General features: G+C 35.6%; 1 protein-coding gene across 1 annotated transcript in view; it reads left to right on the forward strand.

Annotated features, from left to right (window-relative positions):
* Positions 1 to 24,331, forward strand: part of LOC144971228 (uncharacterized) — a gene marked incomplete at its 5' end in the record, with an annotated part of 42,881 nt that continues 18,550 nt past the window's right edge. The window contains 9 exon segments of the mRNA XM_078911736.1: positions 1 to 168; positions 473 to 610; positions 1,638 to 1,755; positions 4,005 to 4,120; positions 4,469 to 4,604; positions 6,251 to 6,289; positions 19,611 to 19,808; positions 20,478 to 20,565; positions 20,843 to 21,075. Of these exon segments, the coding sequence (XP_078767862.1) occupies positions 1 to 168; positions 473 to 610; positions 1,638 to 1,755; positions 4,005 to 4,120; positions 4,469 to 4,604; positions 6,251 to 6,289; positions 19,611 to 19,808; positions 20,478 to 20,565; positions 20,843 to 21,075 (1,234 nt within the window).

The raw sequence follows: 24,331 nt of genomic DNA on the forward strand, positions 1-24,331 counted from the left end.
GCTTCTGAGCATGTTCTCGGGTCAGTCCTGTGTGCTCCTGGTTGTTTCTCTGTTTACCGATGCCGATCCCTCGCCGATATCCTGCCTAAATACAGCAAGAAAGTTGAGACAGCCTTTGATTTCTTGACCAAAGATATGGGAGAAGACAGATGGCTTTGTACGTTGATGGTAAGTCATTTCTTCCACCCAACCCCTTTGATTCTAATAATTGATAAACGCTGACTTTTCAAAGCATTTTGATCTCCGCATCTAATAGAAGACTTTGTCCAAGGCATTACGATCAATAAAGCGGACTTGAGTCCTTAGTTTTTAATGTTACCTGGCATCTTGGTTTTATTACAATGAAGGAAAAACCGAAATGTCAATACCATTCACCAATTTTCACACTATAAATCTAAAAGGATTTTCTAGGGTTTCCACGACCTGAGTCAGGCACACTCCTAGCCCTCCTCAATACTTTCATCTTCAACAGGTCCAAAGTGGATGGCGAATCGAATATTGTGCCGCCTCTGAAAACAGCACCAATTGTCCTTCCGAGTTCGAAGAGTTCTACAAACAAAGACGGAGATGGATTGCTTCAACACTTGCTAATTTGATGCTCATTATAAAAGTGAGTTTTCTAAAAACTAGAAAAATGTAGTTTTCAATTTTGGCATTCAAAAGGAAAACCACATTTCCATTTGGTGAAGGTCGATGAACTTTTGAGTGATATATAAATATATGATTGCTTTATATAAATTCAAAACCATTAATGAAAGAATAAAATCCTGAAAAAGAATACTTAAGAAACATTTAAGTGGCATTGAAGAACTCATCTTTAGTGTTTCTTTTTCAACTATTTGATTTGAGGACGGGAAATTTGTTCCTAGAACACTCATTTTGTGGAATTACTTTTCAATATTTAAATTTAGACGTGACATTATAACCAATGTAGACAATGGAGAATAAAAATGATGTTTTACAGATTAATATAATAAATTGTTAAAAATTAATCTGCTTCTGATTGACAACATCTTGGTCTAATCTAATGTGGCAAAATATGTAATGATAACTATCTATCAGCATCATACTACTACTACTACTACTACTACTACTACTACTACTACTACTACTACTACTACTACTACTACTACTACTACTACTACTACTACTACTACTACTACTACTACTACTACTACTACTACTACTTCTACGACTACTACTACTACTACTACTACTACTACTACTACTACTACTACTACTACTACTATTACTACTACTATTACTACTACTACTACTATACTACTACTACTACTACTACTACTACCACTAGAAAACTACTACTACTATTTTACTATTTCTACTACTACTACTACTACTACTACTACTACTACTACTACTACTACTACTACTACTACTACTACAACTACTACTACTCTACTACTACAATACTAATACTGCTAGAACTACTGGTACTATCACTACTACTATTACTACTACTACTACTACTACTACTTCTACTACTACTACTACTACTACTACTACTACTCAGGCTACTACTACTGATGATGATGATGATGATCTTCATAAATATCATCCTCATTAACATCATCATCAACATCACCACTAGTATTGACAAAATAATTCTTTAACAACAGGAATGGAGATACATTGCCTTGTTCAACCATCGAGTTTCCATTATCTTCCTTATCTACCAAAGCTTGTTATTGTTCTCCACGCTCATCGGACCCAGCACTATTGTTCTTGTTGTCTCAGGTATTTATTCTTGAAACTCACCATTTGAATTGATTGCTATACATGACTTTAATAAAATAGATTGTAACATAACATATGCTTATAAGGGTGGCTTAGGTTAAAGGCCCTTAAATGCCCCGTGGAATAGAAAGGTTCAGGTAAAGATATCCCAGATTTAACCATGACAATGATCGTCGTTTTCATCATAAGCAGTAAAACATTAATCAATTAAAAACATATTCATCAAATTCATTTTTTAAGTTGTGGAACTCCTTGTCCATTGCATTTTTGTAATGATTTATACTTTTGGAACCTTCGGTTATAAATTTCAAACTATTCTGTCTATTAATTTGACTTATAATTTTTTAAAAATCGAATAATGAAAAAGTGTTATTTAATTTTGTATTTGTTTCCAAGGGTTCATTTTACATGGGACTTAAAAAGTAAAGTGTAGTCAATTTGATAAAAACTGTGGATAAAATGTGTATAACTGTATAAGGTTACCATTCCTTCTGTATTTCAAAAATTGGAGTGCTAAGTTTTTAAAAACTTTTCTTCGTAAATCAAATTTTTAGTTTTGTTCAAAAGCTTTGTTGCCCGTCTTTGGACATTTTCTGACATAACTCACTACCATTTAAATAAGAGGCCCTATAGCACATAATTCCCTCTTTGACTATTAAAATAAGGGTCAGATTAAAAAGTGATATCTGATTGATGATGTGATAAGCAACAAAATAGTTTATGACGTTGTTTTTCATTCAATTTGACCATTGTGTATTGAGAGATTTTCTTAGAAATGAGAATAAGGTATTATGATATGATTTTTAACGAAATCAGTAACTAAGACTTTGAGGAAAGACCCCATAGACTCGGTCTCTCGGCTCTCGAGTCAGCACAATGGGTCAGGGAGATTTACTTACTGAAAAGCCAATGATAACATGAGACGGGCGATATTTATGTTTTATCCTGGATGATGAGTATACATTCTTCAAGCGCGACTCTTCACTAAATGTGGTCAATGGCCGGTTGGTGACAATGATAGTGGTAAAATTCTGGTCTCATGTTGAAATCTTGAGTAAGACAATTTACACAAATTATACCACTCGACTCAGGTTTGTTAAGTGGGTTATAGGCTGTGATAGATAATGTAATAGTATTATTAAGAAAAAAAAAGAAGACGCCAAAACGACTCGTAACAGGGAAATTGTTTTGTATGAATTGGAGATGTAGTTCCATAGGCTTGCTGAGGGGAATAGATACAGGGAACATCTTAAAGCGCCTTGAGCATGGTAAATCCATTGGAATGTTCTGTATAAACGTTCATAATTGTTAATTTCTATAATTATTTTGACGTTTTTGAGGTAATATCGATATTACGCAAAGAGTCACATGAGAAAGTTTTAGAGGAATCACGTTTATGCCATTTTGGTGGGGTATCTAAATTCTGTTTATTACTGCCATTCCGATAATGTAAAACATCTTGCATAAATGTTCTTTAACCAGTCAACTGCCGTACTGTAGAGAGACATGTATTTCTAAAAATTGACCAGAAAAACGGCCATCAAATATCAATCGATGCGAATTCCCAGGTTTGAGAGTTTTTTCCAAGCTCACTTACTTAATCCTCTTAGGGCCTTGAGGCACACAAGGCATCCACCAAACATTTCCCTCTTTAGCGGCCGGCTGCTTTTGTGGTGGCTGCATTTCAGGACAGGTCTGCTTCTTTTTTCCATGGTACTTCGCCGGGTTTCTTTGAGTCTCCCCGCTTCCTCTTCTCATATTATGTTGTCCAGTACAGGGCTGTCTTGGGAAGTGACCCCTTTTCCATTCTGGCCACACGACCCAGCCAACGCCATCTTCTTCTTTTCATTTGGTGTTCAATGCTAGTAGAGTAAGCATTCTCTAATAGATCCATTGTTTTAATATTTTGTAGGTTATAATATGTTGAAAATTCTTTTTAGACACTTGTTTTGAAAGGTTTCTAGCTTCTGTATTATGGAGAATGTCATTTTCCAAACATTGCTTTTGTATATTTTCAGTTTAGTCTTTCTCATAATTTGCTTTGATTTCCAAAAGTTTTTCAGCATGCCGAAAGCCTGGTTTGTTATTTCGATTCTGTGCTAGATATTGTGTTCTGCATTACCAAGATTAGGGCCACTTAAATCGATCGATATTTGAAGGACGAGTTTTCTGTCCAAATTTTAAAATATGAGGGTTTTTTTTCAGAGAACGGCAATTAACTTATTAAATTGATGTGTTGTCTAAAACAGGCGGTCTGGTCTATGCTTGGAATGTGAACTCGGTTGTCACGCTGATTGTTCAGCTTGTATTGTGCATCATATACGCCTTTATCTGCATTCTATGTGCTCCTAAGACACATTTACGGGTAAGTTTCTCCAAAAGCATCATCGTCATCATCATCATCATCATCATTATCATCATCATCATCATCATCACATTCATCATCATCATCATCACATTCATCATCATCATCATTATCATCATCATTATCATCACTTCCGCTATCATAACCACCTCACTACCACCATCACCAGCATCGTCTAGCATCACTACAATCACCAACACCACCGTCATCATCACCACCAACACCAACATCATCATCATCATCATCATCATCATCATCATCATCATCATCATCATCATCATCATCACAACTACCATCACCGCAACCACCTTCAGCATCATCAAAATTATCGTCTATTATATAACCCAGGTGGCCAAAATCTACACGTTCTTTTACGCCATGATCATGTGTGCTGTGGTTGTTGGTACAGCTGAACAAATTGTCAGCGACATGGACTATGAAACAACATCAAACAACGCGACAACAACGATGTCACCTTATAATTGTAAGTTTTTTTTATTATCTTCAACGATCTGTACTTATTTGCAGCTCTGATAACCAATAATGTTATGGGCTCATTGTCATGAAAATACTCTAAAACCAACTCAAAATATTGTCCATTACAACAATATTAAATCGAGCCCATGATATTGCGCTCGGTTATCAGACCTGCATCCATGTGCACGTCGATCATCATCCATATTCTGGTCACCTCTTTTTCTCCTCTGCACTCCTCCGACGTACTTTTCAACCGTGACCTTTGCTGACTTATAGATTGACACTTCCCAAAGTATACGTCACAGTACATTCAAAGGTACAAGGCAACACTCACCAAAAGAAAGTTTACAAGTGTCGTTGTAGTGCTCAAGGAAACTAATAATCCCATTGGTCGAGCTATTAAATACACACCACTGTTCACTTTCTTTTGGTTGTCGAGGCCTTGCTTTGTGACGTAATAAGTTAACGAAGGCTACATTTCAACCCGTCTTCTCTTAGCTTCCGATCCAGTGGAGAAATCGGCCAATTCCAAACCTTAATCAGTAAGGTGCTATTTACTTAAGTATCATCTCAAATAACCAGTTAACCGTCGTCCCAGGTTTGACCGTTTTGCCAATATGAGGCATTTGAATCGATTGGACACGTTTTCTGACCAAATTGCTGAATATGACGTGTCTTTCAAGAGTACGATAGTTAACTGGTTAATTAAAAGGATCCTGCTTTGTATTTATTTTAATAGAACGGAAAGTCCACTCTTTTTACCAATGTTTTAGGTTTAAACTCTCTTTACCAGAATGAGCAGCCCTCTACGTATATTTAGAACCCTCGTGCGATAGTTATAAATTATGCTGGCAGGAATCTCCAAAATCTTCTCCGATGTGTTGGTTGGTCTTCGCCCTCCCCGATTATCTTTGTCAAAGGCATTTTGAAGCCCCTGCATCCTTTTGTTAAAAAATCTTCTCGAAACACCATTCTGTTGCATCTCTTCAACGTCTGAAGAAGATGTTTTTTTTTCTTGTGTTTTTCTATCTGCTTTGTTTGGCATTGTTTTATACATACATCTTCAGATTTTTATTTTAAACCATTGACTGCTCCCTAGTATGCCATCTTTTGAACGATACAGTTTTAAATATCTACTGTCAGAGGAGATGTGATTTTACGCATCGCCGGGTACAACATACGGTTGGTCACTCAGATTAAATACAATGGCAAAACAACTGTCTTGGTTTATGCCTGAAAATGGTCCCTTGAAATGCGGATGGAGTCAAGTGACTTCCAATTTCAGACCTGCCCTCTTGAAAATCTCGTGATTTTTGAGAGATAAAAATTTTAGTCGCTTTAGTTAACTTTAAAAATCAACAATTTACCCTCTCAAAGATTAAATAACACTATAAAATCATTTTGATTATACAGTCCAGCATCAACTTTCATTTTCAAAAAATGTTTAATGACTTAGAAATAGTAGGCAGGACTGCATTTTGTCATTTAGTTCTGGAGAATTTAAAGTCTTTGACAATTGAGGGATATTTTCATAACAAAATACTTTTCTGGCGATAATGAAAAAAAGAAATGTGGTTGATGAATGCACGACCAAAGTGTATTATGTATTGTTGTCATTATTTTCTCATATTTTGTTCTTGAATTCTCTCACAGTGTTACAGGGCACCGTTAAGAGAAAACATTACATGCAAGGTAACATTTTCAAATTGGATAAAAGCAAGAAATCGACTATCTTGCTTGTCCTCTGACATAATATTTTGAAGCAACTCATAATTGTGTATTTTGCTTTTTTTCTCTCCTTCATAATATCCATTAGTCATTGAATTTTACTAACAAAGTTAGCTTTTAAGACAACCATAAAAGCCGTGCTCACAAGATGATAATGTCACAAATACAGACTTAAGAAGTAGGTTATGAGCATCGATATACTATATCATTATATGGCACGTTAACAAACCTTTAAAAATAGTGCTTCTGTACCATTTTGCCTTTAAAGCCAGTGTTTATAAACGTTTCTATACCCTCAACTGTACAATATTAACTGCCCGCTACCCTGTGAAAAGGACACTGAAAAGGGCGAAAACACTCCGCCAGACCCGAGACTTATATAAGACCCATCTACCAGATCACTGATGAGTGGAAAGAGGGGTCAGTTAAAAGATAGACTGGCTCGGGATTTATAATAATCCATTTGGCGAGAGCTCTCCCAATTGAGCTACCGGGACCTCTCAATAATATAACTTGTGTTGTAATATTTTATAGCACATATTCTGCCACATCTATGAAAGATACTATTCCTGAAGCTTGAACACACACTTTATCACATTAATCAGATTTAAGAAAGAAACATTAGCATTACTGAATAAGACCTCTTAAATCAGTTGCGGCGTTATTCAACAGCAAGTAAAAGTAAAAGACAATATTTAAAAAAAAATTCATACAGTAACATTATCATATTATATTTTGTGAGTTAAATAATGTGTTGCGTTTAACAAAGCAGTAAGATTTCAATTAACATTGCCGCTTTTGTATTTTGATGTCGCACAGTAAGTATACTTTTTGTTGTTAAAATATGTCAAAACCGACGTGCACGTATTTGGAGGTCTGATAATTCAATTTATTATGGGCTCATTGTAGTTATGGAAATTTTAAAAAATGACGCAAAATATTGTCCATTACAGTTAAACAAGGCCCATAATTGCGTACGGATATCAGACCTGCATATATGTACACGTTGGTCAAATGTTTGAAAACAAAATGGTATAAAATGATGAAGTACGAAATATTTATCTAAAAGGTTTTGATTTGCTTTTTAAATGGGTGCACATAACCGGCTTTCAGATTTGTTTTTGCATGTTAGTTTTCCGACAGTTAAGATGTGCAGCATAGATTTATGTATTCCATGAAATTCAATGATCGTCTATTTGTGTGCACAGTTGAAAATCATAGGTTCTTAAATTGAATATAGTTGTGGTACCAAATTGTGTTAAAACTAGAAAATAAACGTTTCTTTCCTTTTTTGATATTGACCGCACTCTTACGAGCACAATTCATTATTATACGATTCTTTCATTTCTTTGTATTTAGTAAACGAGTTATTTTTATTGTGCCAAATAACACTACGAGTTTGCTTGAATGACAATTTGACCCAAAAAAATAAAAAATAAAAAATAAAGAAAAAGGTTGGATTTGTATTCGTGCGTACCAAAAGAAAATTTTAAACTGTCAGTAACACTCTTTTACACATTATTTTAAACCAATAAATGAGCGAAAATAATCTGAACAAAACTTTTATTCAAAGCGTTCAAAGCATTATTCAACGATTAGATGCGTATCTATTTACTGAGAAATTATATGGTTTTCTAACGGGAGGGGTGGAATTAAACCCCTAAAATCAGTGTTCAATAGAAAATATAATACTTGATGCACATTCTCTACTTTATATCTATTATAATGTAAAACACCCGTATTGCTTACACCTTCGAGGGCTTTCTCCTTTATTAGATATCTATTTGATTAAACAGAGTTGAGTTGCTATTTTTAAAACACTTTTCATGCTCAAAATTTTATCAATCTTTGTCTTAAATGGCAACCTAACTTACATTCTGTTTTTTCATTTCAACATTTATTTTCCATATATTTTTGCTTAATTGCATGCTTCTTTTTCATTTTCTCTTCGCTTATTTCAGATATATTTGATACAATAACAAATTGTTTGCACAGTGTCCTGACATTTATTCAATTTTTTACAATGCATCAAGACATATATTATACACAGTGATTTTGAATATAAACACACCCTCTATTTACTGAAGCGAAGAAAAATAATGAAATTCTGTTCAGCTAACCCGCGGGATCGGGTGGCATTCCAGTTTGTGTATTTATCACATTCTTTTCACGCAGTAGAAATGTACTTTAACTCATAATGAGACATATCAAACACGATTAATGATGATTGTGTCGCATACTCGGTGGATTTTGGATGCTAAAAATTGATTTTTTATCGAATGCTATGAGAGCCATGTTGTGTTTAATGCTACACTGAGAAAAACATTAACGAAACATACGAAAAGAAAGGGGTGCCTAAATGAGCCAATGTGATATATATTATATATATATATATATATATATATATATATATATATATATATATATATTCTTCTCTTACTAGTTATTATCTACCTGTAACCCGAAGAAGGCTAAAGGCCGAAACGTTTTTTACTTTGTGTCGTATCTTTTACACAAGTCACATTTACTCCCTTTCTTTTACTCTCCAAAACAAATGAGGTTGTGACAAAAGGTCGTTCTGTGACGTTCTCCACAAAATACCTAGCATTGTTTTTATATAGTAATAGCTTTCTAAAGTGTCAAAAAGTGTAGACAAAGTTGATGCTCCGTCTACACTTCTGTTTTAATGAGAAACAATTTCTTCTTTTTTTTTAATGGCATGGACTCCTCATAGTAAGGTGGAATCTGCATAGAAAAATGTCAGTACCTCACTTGATTTTAACTGATGTTCTGCTCTGAAGACATTTTTGCTCTCATTGAAGCATTTTATGAGACCAGTGATAACATGGCGATTGCCATTGTTGAAATAGTAGAACCTAAAGCGAGGAAGCAGTGAAGACACGACTATTGTTGTCTATTCCACGACATCACCCAGACGCCTTAATAGTTCCATTTTGTTCTTTTACCTCGCGTATCACAACAATTAAACGGGTATATTATTACACATTAGGAATCGGGTTTTGTATCCAAATTGAGTTGTTTTGATAGTTGCTTCTTTTAGAAAGGGGTCGTTGTACTCGTATTTTGTTGATCGCGGATACGAAAGCAAAAGGCAGTTAAAAACTACCGCCTTAAAATGATGTAAAGAATTAATGAATGATATATATCTTATATGACGTTGTGACAAAAGGTCGTGTTTGTGATGCCATTTAAAAAAATAATCCAATACTAAGTTATTTGGAAAAAGTAATGAAACATTCGCTTTCATCTGTTTTTCTAGGCTAAATAATGAAATATAAACCGAAAACTGACGACCAGAAGTATCGTAATTATAACTTTTTAAAGGGTCGAAACAGTGTTGACAAAGTCCACAATTTTTTTTACCGTTGAGAAACTAATTCTGCTATTCCATTGGAACTAGACAGCCGGATTTTGGAATATTTTACATTATCCAAATGATAGAAACTGATAAAAACGATATTTTCTTAGCTTTTGAAATTATATATATATATATATATATATATATATATATTTATATAAATTATAGAACAAAAACCATGAAATAATAGTGCTCAACTTTAGTATAAAAGGAGCTATTTATAAACATTTGAAAGATAATTAAGATAGTTTGACTTCTACAACGTTGTTATCGAGCGTTGCTCTCATCAGGACTTCCTGATGAGAGCAACGCTCGATAACAACGTTGTAGAAGTCAAACTATCTTAATTATCTTTCAAATGTTTATATATATATATATATATATATATATATATATATATATATATATATATTATATATGGTTGAGAGGAATTTGCTGGAATCAGGTAGAGTGCTCGACAGTTTCTTGGTGCGAATTATTTTTTTAATTATCCACACCTCATTAGGTTATATTCTCCTACACCGTTGTTTCATCCATTGATGGAATCTTCAGGGATTGACACAGAATACCTCCATGGAGATTCCATCAACGGATAAAACAATGTTGTAGGATTATATAACCGAATGAGGTGAGGATAATATATATATATATACATACATATCCATCTACATTAAACCGGTATTAAGTGGGGTTGTATTTCAAAATCTAAAAAGCAATTTTCAAGTAATAATGACCAATACGGTAATGAGAAATTTGGTTTTTGTCACCATAACAAACATAATCCAAATATTCTCAATTAGAATAAAAAATTAACCCAAGTTTTTATAATTAGGACTATAAATTCAATTTTTCTAGCATCTAAATCACCACGTATTTAAAATTTGGCCAGATAACTCGTCCTTTATATGTCCATTGATTCAAATGACCCTCATCTTGGCAAAAACTATCAAATCTCGCTCTTTTCAAAGTCCCAGATTTGAGAGTTATTTTTCGATCGATATTTGAAGGACGATTATTCTGGCCACATTTTAAAATTAAATACGTGTTTTTCAAGAGTATAGCAGTTAACTTGTTAAATTCAGACGTCTGCTTTTGTTCTCCCACTGTCTTATCGCAAGAATACACATTTCAAATTTTCTCAAGTTTTCAAAATAGTTATCAGCTACTCAGAAAAAAAGAGTGGAACGGGCACTTGCATGGTTATTGATGAGAAAAATAGGGTATGGAGAAGTGCCAGATAAAAACAGAGAATAAAAAGCCACTGGCTGGATAGCTCAGTCAGTTGTGCGACTGCTCGCTGTCCTCTCTCCTCCAGACCAGGCGGAAGGTGTCGTGTCAATTAGAATATGAGTTTGGCATTCATCCCGTGACATTTTATTCTCTGTTTTCATCTGGCAAGTAATTCTTTAAAAGAATAAATAGGTTGACACATTGTGAAATACATTACGTTGTGTCTGGCGAGATCATAAGGACACGACCTGGATTGTAACCTTAGAATTATATATTTGTTAAGATATTTCTGGACAATTCTGATTTCAAAATCAATACTTTGTCTACAACAACAATTTTATCATTTTATCTGCTGTGCTTTGAAAAAACACGTATTTAAAATTTTGGCCATGAGACTCGTCTTTCAAATATTGATCGATTAAAAAGTCCCTCATCTTGTCAAAAACTCTCAAACCTGAGACATCGATCCATATTTGAAGGACGAGTTTTCTGGTCAAAACCTTTAATTCGTGTTTTTCTAGAGTAAGGCAGTTAACTGATTAAAATGAACAAAAAAAAAATAAATAAATAAATAAAAAGAGAACATAAATTCCATAGAAACAAAACAAAACAAACAAAAAAAAAAAAAAAACAAAAAAAAAAAAAACAAAAAAAAAACAAAACAAGCCCACACATAAATATCCTCATGTTAATCATTTTTGATATTAAACTCAATTTTCGTACCTAATACTAGGTTGACGTGGTGGGTCACATTTAATTAATTCTCGCTGTTTTACAATGAGTATATGTTGATACCGACGTGTACAAATAAGTAGGTCACATTTAATTAATTCTCGCTGTGTTACAATGAGTATATGTTGATACCGACGTGTACAAATAAGTATACGTCGATTTATACATTTGATCAATTCCAAAAACTCATCGCTTAAGATCAAGTTAAATTAAGAAGTAGACTACACTAAACATAATTAAAGAACGGAAGCCACTTTTTTTCAAACTTAAAATACTAACGAAAGAGTGAAAATGGATGTATGGTAACAAAACAGTTATATATGATGAAAATATATGATGAACATATAGATGAAAACTGTTTTGTTCCCAAACAAAGCCTCTCCATTTTCACTCTTTCGTTAGTATTTTCACGACCACCGGCTTCAGGCAGCCCTAACGTTTTCAAAAATAAAATAATTGATGAAAGCAATGTTCGTCACTGTACTACAAATAGTGATTCTCTTAAATCAATCATCTTAATAATAGGGTTAAGGAAACGAGACCTACCAGACACAAAGTGGATATGTGTACGATAATCAAACATAATGAAGTAATATATGCTATGTGTTTAGGTAAAATACTCACAACATCCGCCAACCGCATATAACGTACCGACATACAAAAATTATGTGGAACCGTAAACGTATATAGACTAAATGATAGAAGTTAGTGAGAACTATTCATTACAATGGCTGTCCAAAAACAATAACAAAGAGCTGAGTGACGTAAAGAATGTTCCATCTATAGATTTGTGGAAATCTTAAACGTTGCGTTTATCGTTAAAATGAACAATGATATCTTCCGTCATATTAAACATGTATCGTTTTTCACATTATTTTCTTAAAGTATAAATAATCCGACAGGTCAATGATCAATCACAATTACAGTATCTATCTACTGATTAATTCTATTTTAAAGTTAAGTCAGACAGTAGCCAAAAACCAGCATTCTTGGTAATAATTAGTGGATAGACGTGAATTAAAAAATCTGGCCAGAAAACTCGTCCTTCAAATATCGATCGATTTAAATGACCCTTTTCTTGGCAAAAACTCTCAAACCTGATACTTCGTTAATTCCCAGGTTTGAGAGATTTTGCTAAGATGAGGGTCATTTAAATTGATCGATTTTTGAAGGACGAATTCTGTGGCCATATTTTAAATAAATGTTTTTCCAAAGTACGGCAGTAAACTGGTCAAGGACAAAATAGATCTGACAGCCATGCTTTACGATGATAAAAACATCTTCTGATTTATGGGAAAATGTCCTGACAAATCTTACTAATAGTCTTAAAACCAAGACCATTAAGCAACTACTTACGAGCATATTTTCTGACTGCTTTAATGGATCCTATTTATATTAAGCCTTTACGTAAAATACTCACAATCTCTGCAAATCAATTTAAATATACCAACTCAAAAAAAAAAAAACTGTGTGTGACTTTCACAGTTTATAGTCTGATTGATATAATTTAGTAAGAATGAACTACTAACAGACTGTCTAAAAGGCCAGGTTTATAAGCCAACCACAACACTTAACATGTAAGGCGATGTTACAATATGTTTTTCAATTAAGCTGTGTGGAGATCTATATGAATGTTATATCATGTCGAGGTCCTTTGTATTGTAATGTCGGTGTCATATCATTTTGAATATAGAGGTCTAGCAGCAATTTAAGATAATTGTAATGGTTATCTTGCGACTATTACATACAATTGTCACAATTGATTCAATTATATATGAAAAACTGCCTAATTACACCGACGGTGTTTCCCTGAACGGAGCCGTAGGCCGGTTTACGATTCAATTTCATATTAAGAAAATATTCACAAATGACTTGCCACTTCCTCTTTCTGGCGGCGATTTTCATAAAGTAATTGACTCGCGCTAAGTTACCTTAAAAAGACAAATTGTGAAATATTCAAATCTGGACAGAAACAAACTCATAAATATCTAAATAAAAACTCGAAATAAACCAAATAAAAATGACGTACATTCTATTTAAAGTCTAGAGATTATTGCCATTTTGTACGAGATAAAATAATGAAGAAAACAGAGTGAACAATTGGAAACAGGGCTATGATGCAAATAAACAATCAAACGAGTTATTTTTGATGAATCGACTGCCACAAAATATGGTAGTGCCGCGCTGAGGACCGGACCGAGGACCGGTCCCACGGTCTTTTAGCTGTGAACCGTGGTCCGGTCCCAAAGAGGAAGACCGCCGGCGGTCCTCACTTCTTATCACCTTTCAACGGTCTGGCGCCATACTACTTCCCCAGCGATTCGTTGCCTCGGTCCTTTGCCTATCTTCCACCAATCACCACCCATCCCACTTAATTAATCGCACCCACCCCCCTTTGCCATACACTAAACGACACAGACGACCACCTCCCTCCACTCCGCAAACCGCCCTTTCGTGTGTGAGATGGGGGGAACAGGAGGCGCACGCCTTGGACGATTCCATTATACGGGGTAAATTTCAAAATTTACTACACCATAATGATCGCAATGACAATGATCTATGATGAAGGCATGACCCCTCTTCTCTAATGGGTTATTGTTTGAAATGTATGTGACTACTAAAGATGTGTGTGTGTGTGTGTGTGTGTGTGTGTGTGTGTGTCTCAAACCTAGCAAGTTGCAAGTCTGATTTTTTGTTTTCTTTTGTCCATCTCTTGTCGCCACTCCTTTCTATCGCATTGTTGTCATTTAAAATAATACAATAATATTAAAATTTCGTTTGGTGTTTTAACTAATCAAATAATATGAGTTTCATTAGTTTCTTCCTTCCAAAAAAACCAGTTATAACGTCTGTATTTTTAAAAGGTCCAATAGAATATTTGGGGACCCCGATAGCTCAGTTGATAGAGCACTCTCTTTATACGCACAGGGCCAGAGATCGATCCAGGGTGCAGTCGAGTTTTTTTCTGAATCCCTGTCTACTCAGCAGTGAATGGTAGCTGGGTTTGTTAGATCTGGCGAAAAGTCACCATCGACCCCACTTATTACTTATTACTTATTACCGCATCCACCCCCTCTTATTATAACTTCACGTCTCTCTCTTACTCTTCAATGCTCGCTGCCCTCTCATGTGTGTGTGTGTGTGGGGGGGGGGGGGTAGGAGTTGCGTGTGTGTATAAACGCCACGAACAACTCGATCAACGCCTTGGGTGATTCCATTATCTCCGTTAATGGGGATAAATTTCAAATTTTATTCACGCTAAATTATCGAAGTAACAATGAAGTACTGTGATCAAATAAAGAAGGCATCACCCCTCTTCTCTAATTAGGTTACAATTTGAAATGAGTGTGACTACTCCGTGTGTTTTACTCCTGTAGACCACGGTTTTCATCGTGTAGCGGTCTTTAACAGTTCAAGAATGAACGATCCCATGGTCCCAAAGGTCAAAACGGTCTCTCAGGAATGTTCAATGTCGAAAAGGACCGCCGGTCCTAGGACCGGTCCTTGCGGTCTTCATTTCCCAAGGACCGTAGGACCGTGGTCCTTAAGCTTGCCAAGGACCGCCCCGCACTAAAATATGGGAGATAAACTTGTCGCATGGGATATGGCGATATTACGAACGAGCTCATATCATGCGCAAGACTTTGCGAGCGTAAAATGATATGGTTGACCACGGAATATAGATCTAGATAGTCAAATCTTAAGTAAAAATTATTTTTTATTACAACTTTATTCTTAGAAGTACAAGGTGTCTCAGAAGTTTGGAATCAATAAGAAAATAGTTTAAGGAGAAACACACAGCACAGCTAAGCACAGAATGTTAGCGAAAATGAATGGAAATTATTCAAGTTTTGTTTAACGCAAATCAGAACTCGAAAAATGACTTAACAGATTTGTAACGATTTAAAAAAAATACATATAGACGTCTATATTTAATGGATTTTAATGTGTCCACCATTTTGAGTGACTAGTCCTTTGATGCGTCACTCAAGTTCTCTCCAGTTCTCTAGACCATTTCTTTGCTGACTGATTCAACTGCCATCAATAAACGTGGCAACAATAACACATTGAATGATTTCTTTATGAAACTGAAACAAATTTCATAATTATCTCTTCATTAGTTTCAGAATAAATACGATTAGTTGTTGGTTCCAGACTTCTGGACACCATGTATGATGAATCACTAAATCTGTTGATTATCTACAATAAACACATGTTAAAAACCACCACCAAAATAATGATAGTGTATCTAACTTCCTGCTTTCTCTGCCATTGTTTATTTATTAACACATTTTCCGGTGTTTGCGACAGGAAAATAGCTGCAAATTCTTGCCATTTTAAACTATTTATATGCCTATGTCCTTGCTCAAATATTATTTTAAAAATGGAGCGTAGTATGAAATAATTTGAAACTCCTTTTCAGGAGACCAATCATTATTATTTTACAATTGAAAAATTGCGATTTTAAAAACCAAAATATCTCGCATATACGCCTTGAAGGTATGATATGATAAAATTATTCTGTTCCTTGCCTTGTAATTGGGTTTGATTGTCGGTCATAACAATTGGTTTATGACGACAGAATACAAGCTGACGTCATGGTGCGATATTTAGTCTGTAGCTCCGACCGAAATCATTTTATAAAAGATAAGAGACAGAGATAGATAGATAGATAGATAGATAGATAGATAGATAGATAGGTAGATAGATAGATAGAAAGATAGAGGTATATATATATATATATATATATATATATATATATATAGAGAGAGAGAGAGAGAGAGAGAGAGAGAAGGGGGGGGGGGGGGGGGGAGCGAAAGGTAGAGCGAGGGAAGAAGTGATAAAGGAAATAAAAAATATAGAGGGATATGAAAAAATGAAAGAGAGAGATAGTTGAGAAGGGGTGGGGGGGGGGGGGGGGGGTTGGGGGGAGGAGTGTTTAAAGAATTAAACAGCATTTGCACCATAATTCAAATTCATCGGCTGCACGGCTTTTTATGACATCACAATATCTAGCGTTACGTCTTGGTTCTAGGTTTGTTGCAACTCAAATTACAATCATTTTATCAAAACTAAGTGAAAGAGTGAGAGAGAGAGAGAGAGAGAGAGAGAGAGAGAGAGAGAGAGAGAGAGAGAGAGAGAGAGAGGTGGTTAAAGAAATGCAGAGTATAAGCTAAAACGCCATAATAGAGATTAGTATTATAGATCGCAGCAGAATCACCTTGGTCATCAGATATCTTTCGCAGTCGATCTTTGTCCAACTTCATTTCATGATTTAATTCAAGGCATTGGTGAAAATATCATAATTAACCTAAAAGCGGTACTTAGCATTTTCTCCGTATCTTCAATACAATATACAATTCGTAGATCGCCGTTGCTATGAGTAATAAATAATTTATTTTGAACCCAACGGCGGCCCTCAGTCCAAGATATTTTTTATATCGTTCCGCAAAAAAATTAAAAAAAAAATATAAAAAAAAAATTAAAAAAAACATAGTATGTATAAGTCCCAGGTTTTAGAGTTTTGCCAAGACTAGCTTCATTTTAATCGATCGATAATCAAAGGACGACTTTTACGACCAAAAATGTAAAACGTGTTTTTCTTCTCCTGCAGTCGGCAGTATTGTAATCACAGTTTTTGTTGTTTTGTTTAAACACAATAATAGGGTAAGTAAATTACGAGGGCTCTTTCAGAAATAACCGAAAAATGCCCGTTGCTCAGCAACCAGTGGAAATTTTTTAATTCTGTAAACGACATGATATTTCTTATTTCCTTACGGATATTCCCAGAAATTATGAAGTGCATCATTATGCACAATGAATTTCTAGACGATTTTAAAGATGGCGGCCCACCTTGAAACTTGGTCAAAGGAGGAAATCAGAGCTGTCATACGTTTTTTGAACGCCAAAAGTCTGAATCCTACCGAAATTCATAAAGAACTTCAGAGTGTATATGGTGAGCATGTTATAAGCCGTACACAAGTCTATCACTGGTGTAATTTGTTTGAAGCCGGCCATTCCGACTTGACAGACAGGGAAGGGAGAGGGCGTTCGATAACTGCGACGTCAGAAGACAATGTGAAGCGAGTTGATGAGCTTATTCGTCAAGACAGGAGGTTGAAACTTCATGAAATCGCAAGCAGTCTTGAAATTTCGGAAACTTCTGCCCATAGAATTGTATTTGATGAACTTGGCTACAGAAAAGTCAGCGCAAGATGGGTTCCTACGCAATTGACAGACAATCATAAAGAACAAAGATTGGACATCTGAAGGGAACTTTTGAGAAGAAGCAAGAGCTCACGCAGGGTTCACGGGCATACTGCCAACGCCGGCGGAGACTTTCTAGGGTACGATGTGACTTTTCTTGACAGCATAGTCACCGGTGATGAGACTTGGTTGCACCATTGCACCCCAGAAACAAAGCAAGATTCGATGACATGGAAACATCCATCCTCACCTGTCGCGAAGAAATTCAAAGTCATGCGGTCAGCAAAGAAAATAATGGGAACTGTTTTCTGTGACAGTCGTGGTGTTATTCTGTTCGAAACCTTACAACCTGGAGAAACAATCAATGCTGCAAGGTACTGCCAAACTCTTGACAAGCTTAGGGAGGCCATTCGCAGAAAGCGCCCAGGGCAGTTGACCAACGGGGTCATTTTGCAACACGACAACGCTACACCCCACACAGCACGAGTGACGCATGGTTGGCTAGAGAAAGATGGATGGGAGATTTTGCCACACCCACCACACAGTCCAGACCTCGCACCATCTGATTATCACCTCTTTGGGCCACTGAAAGGTGAGCTGGCAGGAAAGCGCTTTGATGTCGATGAAGAGCTTGTTGACCATGTGCGGAAATGGCTACAAAACCTTGACGGAAAGTTCTTCCGAGAGGGTATCTATTCCATGGTGCGGCGTTGGCAGAAGTGTGTCGACAGACTTGGCTGTTACGTAGAGAAATGAAGGACGAGTCAAGGTATGAACACGTGCAAAAATTTTGTTGATAGCATAAAAAACGCGGATTTTACAGGCATTTTTCGGTTAATTATGAAAGAGCCCTCGTATATCTCGTTACAAGTCAGAGATATAATACGATTTTGACCGATGTCAGGAATAATCTGAACCCCAGATGCAGAGCTAAACACCGAATAAATTTCCACTTTTGGCCAGAAATGAGAGATGAGAGAATAGGGTTTTGAGTTTTAAATTATATTGAAGCTTCCATCCCATTTGATTATTAGAATTTATGTCTTTGGGCTTCAATCAACAACAATTTTATTGACCAAACCAGCGTAATATGAAATTTACTCACATGACCGCATGCATAATATTAGATCTCTTGCTAATGTGTGGGTTTGTTTAAAGCACGGTCTTAATTACCTTTCTCAATGCTTAATGCTTTGGCAGATATAATCACACGTTTCCCTTTTATGCCATTGGTTATCGCGATATGCAGCACGTGCATTGAATACAATGTAACTAACGAGACATTGTTTCCCTTCCTTATTCAGTTAGACCATAATAATAATAATCTTATTTTCTAGTCTGAATACACGCTAGTCGTTTGTAAAGAACATCCATCCTCGCTCTTTTACGTCCGGAAATCCTAAGAATCTGCCCATAGATCCTACCACTACCCCCTTATGATTCAATATGTAACCTGTTCATTAACATCATCATCATCATCATCATCATCATCATCATCATCATCATCATCATCATCATTATCATCATCATCATCATCATCATCATCATCATCATCATCATCATCATCATTATCATCATCATCATCATTATCATCATCATCATCAACATCATCATCATTATCATCATCATCATCATCATCATCATCATCATCATCATCATTATCAACAACAACATGATAATGATCATGATCATCTTCATCATCATCATTAACACCACATTATCCATACAATTTCTCAGACATCAGCATCGACGTTCCAGTGTCAGTGACTACCATCTACTTTGCCTTTCTGGCTTGCATGTTCATCCTTGCTGGAATTCTACACCCAAGAGAACTGCCTTGTCTGTGCCACAGTCTCTGGTACTTGTTGTGTCTTCCATCTGCCTATCTCGTCCTTATGATTTACAGCATCTGCAATTTGACTGATTCTAGTTGGGGTAAGTCTTCAGCGATTTCGGGCAGTTTTTTAATTCTGGAATTAGACTTGTTTTTCCCGCCGTGTTCATAAAATTGAAAATGTCAAAGAGACACAATTGGGGAGTTGGCACTGACGTAAGTTAAAGATTAAGCACACTTTTTCATATCATATAATTGAACATATCTTTGTGCTCTAGTAACATGGCTATGACAAAAGATTTGAGACATGTCAGTAGACATTTACACTCTCACTGAGTTGTACAAAGTTGAGTTCTCGAAACATGCTCTTTACACACATATTCTCATCATCTAAGTCAAGTGTAAAATTAGAACCTGGTCGTTAATATTGTTGTCTCTGTTGAAAATAATATATTATAATAGCGCATAGTCTAGTCTTATATGTTGAGATTTGATTTTGGTTCGCGACATCTTGCAAAAATTTGTGAACACATCAAGTGGATACATTACGTTATATGAAAGTTCGTGATTTGTTTTGATGTTGTTGAAGTCTTCCCATTATCAACCCATGGATCCTGACTGAAATTACATGTTAAATATACATTTATATCGATCGATATTTGAAGGACTAGGTTTCTGGCCACATTTTTAAATACACGTTTTTTCCAGAGTACGAGAGTTAATTGGTAATTATAATTTTGACAGTGATAAATTTAAAACATTTTTTTCAGGAACCCGTGAGAGCACAACCAACGCCGTGGTGATGAAGAGAGAGTCGTGGTATCAAACATTCAAACGGTTCTTCTACAATGTGTTCTTGTAAGTATCAAACGGAATGTTTCCATACTGAGTGTCTAGCTGGGCATACTACATTAGGACACATAACTACGAAATAAGAAAACAAAATAGGAAAAAAAACTCTAAATAGAATATCCCCAGATAATCGATTAATTTTTATTTAATGCAATTCACTGAGGAATCTTTTTAAAGAAAAAACATTCGTTTAAAACATCATTTAAGGAAATTAAATTTCATGATTTTCCATAATTCGTTTTGTGAGTATCATCCTACCCCATCTTTTCACTTTATAATATAGTTGCTGCACACCACCCCAACGCTATCTAAAGTCAGATACGTCGGAGACCAAAGAGGTTCAGACAGTTTCGTCCTACGCCCATGCCGCCGCCATTTCCCGTCACAGCTCCTTAGCCATGAACGCCCCGTCTGACGTAGAAGGCGGCCCAAGCATGATGTACCCACCCAGGTCGGCTAGTGCCATGTCAATCGGGGAGGATGACTTCAAGAGTGGATCCGAATTAGCCAATTTGGGTAGGTTGATTACAACGTTGATTTAGTTCAAACTCATATATGTCGTTAGTGTTTAAATTCCTTTTTCACATGATTAACTTCATAGGTTTTTAAAGAAAAGGTTTTTATACCTTTCTCCCACATGATTCGATTTCAATAAAAATAAAGCAACAGATAGTTCTAGAGTATCTAAATTTCCCAAAGCATCAAGTATTATTATGCGGGATGACGACGTTTAGAGGTGATATTTTTTTCACCATGTCATCCAGTAACTTGATAATCATGGAGTTGTGGCTACGCAGACGTAATTGCAGGAATGATAGCCGAACGCAATTATTGGCTTGATTTAATATTCTAGAATGGACAATCTTTTTGCGTTGATTTGAGTCTATTTCCATTTCAGTCACTAGTGGAGAACCCGCAATATATGCGGAGAAATAAAGGCTATTAGGAACAGGCGGTCATCTATTAATTATACGTAAAATACTGTATTTGTATTTTTAGATTTGACGGTAATTTTGTGCTCGATGATGAGAATTTAACATTGGCTTTACTAGTAGGGGGAATTAGGCTAAAACCGTGCAAATTCGGGTTGAAAGCATGAAAATTTGCATACAGGTTGCTAAGACCCATAGAAAAAACATCTGATATAGAACCACTCTGGCAATCAATTATAACGTATCGGTTTAAGGCCTTAGATTTTACCTATTACAGCTATATTAAACAAGGGAAATGACTGCGTAAAAATATATATTTTCTTCATATTCATTGTATTAGGGAAAATTAGGCTAAAACCGTGCACATTGGGGTTTTAATCCTGAAAATTGGCATATAGGTAGCTATGACCCGTATAAATAACACCTGATATAGAACCACTCTGGCAATTTATCATAACAGTGCGTTTTTAGCACTTTTATTTTTTCCTATATAGCATTACTTATCCGAGGAAATAACCACGACAATACAATGTGCGTTCTAAAACTTTAAATACACCGGTAACCATTTACGGTAGCTAACTGATGGTTATTTCGTGTTGTAACTAGTAGATAAAAGCGGGAGAGTTGGGAGAGGAGTGAGTGGGAGCGACGGAGAGAGAGAGAGAGAGAGAGAGAGAGAGAGAGAGAGAGAGAGAGAGAGAGAGAGAGAGAGAATTTTACTCATTACTGTACTGACCTAAGACCCCCCCCCCCTCCCACACACACACACACCCCGCATCTACATAAGTCCGTGCAAGGCAAACCGGACCTTAAACACTTGCATCGGGTGCCGATAAATTCTCTCTTACATGAACATTTGATGAGTTTTTGGGACACTTTTGACAATACTGGAAATAAGCTCCACAGTGGTTCATGTCGATCGACACATTTGTTGCAGGGTACACTTCTATAAAAGATATAATGTTAGCAAAAGCTCGATTTCTTTCAAGAACTGTGACATCATGATTATCATCAGCAGTGACATCTATTAAAGCTTGTTTTTTTAAGTATCGTGTATAACAAATTTTATGGGATAGGGCGGTCGTGTGCTTCCTGAGCGACTAAATCTCCTCCGGCAATAAATGACAACATATCAGAATCTTTTATAGATAACGCTATTTCACGAATATTTTCTTCCATATCTGTTGTCATTATAGAATGGAGTACTCCCGATTCCATGTTTTTTTTAAAGCACGTTTGTTTATTATAGTCAATCTCTAATTTTGAACGTTGTCTCATTTTCTCGTGGGTTGCTAAATATATTCATTCGGTGACTCCTCCAAGTCAAATGACGAAGTTTGGAATTCTTGTAGAGCAATTCTTTTAGATTTCTTTAATTCTAATCGCCTAATTTTGTTGGCATTAAATTTTACACGACAATACTTATGCCACTTATTATCATTTTGTTTTAAACTTTCAATAATCTCATTTAGAGGGACATTATAAACGGTCTGTGTTATCTTGTTGGCATATCAAACACTTGTCACAATCTCTGGGAGCAGTTATTTTTGCTATTGTATGTGTATCTGAAATCATGCAAACGCATTACTTTATTAGGCATATGCAGTATTCTTTCATAACTCTCTCTCTCTCTCTCTCTCTCTCTCTCTCTCTCTCTCTCTCTCTCTCTTTCTCTCTCTTTCTTTCGTTCTTTCTGTTAAAGACACATCATCAGCAGGCAAAATGTGTGCAGTGCCTTACAGAAGGACACAACAGTACAAATAGAACATTCTCCCATTGTCCCTTTGAGGTAAATAACGTAAAGTAAATAACTTGCAACAATACAGCATCATAGTGGTTGATGATGATGATAATGATGATAATTATAGCGATGTAAATGGTATGCTGACTCTTTACTGTCATAAAGTTTGACCGAAATAGGTTTTAACTCACGTAAAATTATTATAGCAGTATATTTGGAAAGAAAAGAAAACAGGAGGAGGGGAGAAGGAGCACTGTCCTTTGTCAACACCGGTTATCGGCATTTATTGAGCTGTGTTCTGCTAGTCCGTTTTGTCTACCCCTCTGCTCGTCTTCCCGTCTGCCCATCCGTTTTAGAGCAATTGATTATACTTATTAAATCAGATGCAGAAAACAAAATCTCATATTATTATAGAATATTGCTCGCTAGACGGCCTTTAAAACAAGTGAAATTGAATAATATTTATGATTAAATAATTTGTATGGTTCGTGAATCGAAAGTAAAGGGAAAGGAAAACATCCGCTTAGACGCTAAAAATAGTCACCAATGGGAATCCAAAGGATGACGTAAAACAACCTTTGGTCGGCTTGCCTCGAATGTTTACACAATAAAAATGATAGAAATTATTGTCGTCCATTTCAAAATTTTCTAATTTTAAAAACCTTGTATTTCAACTAATACTGATCTCTCAGAGTGGTTCTATATCATAAATTATAGGGTTTTTCATATTCTACAACATATGTAATTTTCATGCTTTCAACCTTGTTTGCACAATTCAAGGGTTTTTTGGACCTAATTCCCCCTACTATACGCAACAATGTTGATCACCAACCCTATTTCTAAAAAGAATAGATTAAACAGATTATTACTACGTGATAGTATGAAGAAAGATTTAAAATTACGTCATCAATTTTTGTTGTGGATATGATAGAATTGCGTAGAATAAATTATACTTGCAATGAAATTAAAAAGTAAACAAAACCCCAAAAACCAAACAAACTGAGCATTACGACCTAGCAGATTTTCTTCGTATTAATGTGAGTCAACAGATGGAAGAATTAGCCTGAAATATATAAGAAGGTTTGCAGGTTAATCGTAT

The sequence above is a fragment of the Berghia stephanieae genome, chromosome 4 (genome assembly GCF_034508935.2).
Source record: "Berghia stephanieae isolate SIO BIC M18660-M18661 chromosome 4, UCSD_Bste_1.3, whole genome shotgun sequence".
Lineage (NCBI taxonomy): Eukaryota > Metazoa > Mollusca > Gastropoda > Nudibranchia > Aeolidiidae > Berghia > Berghia stephanieae.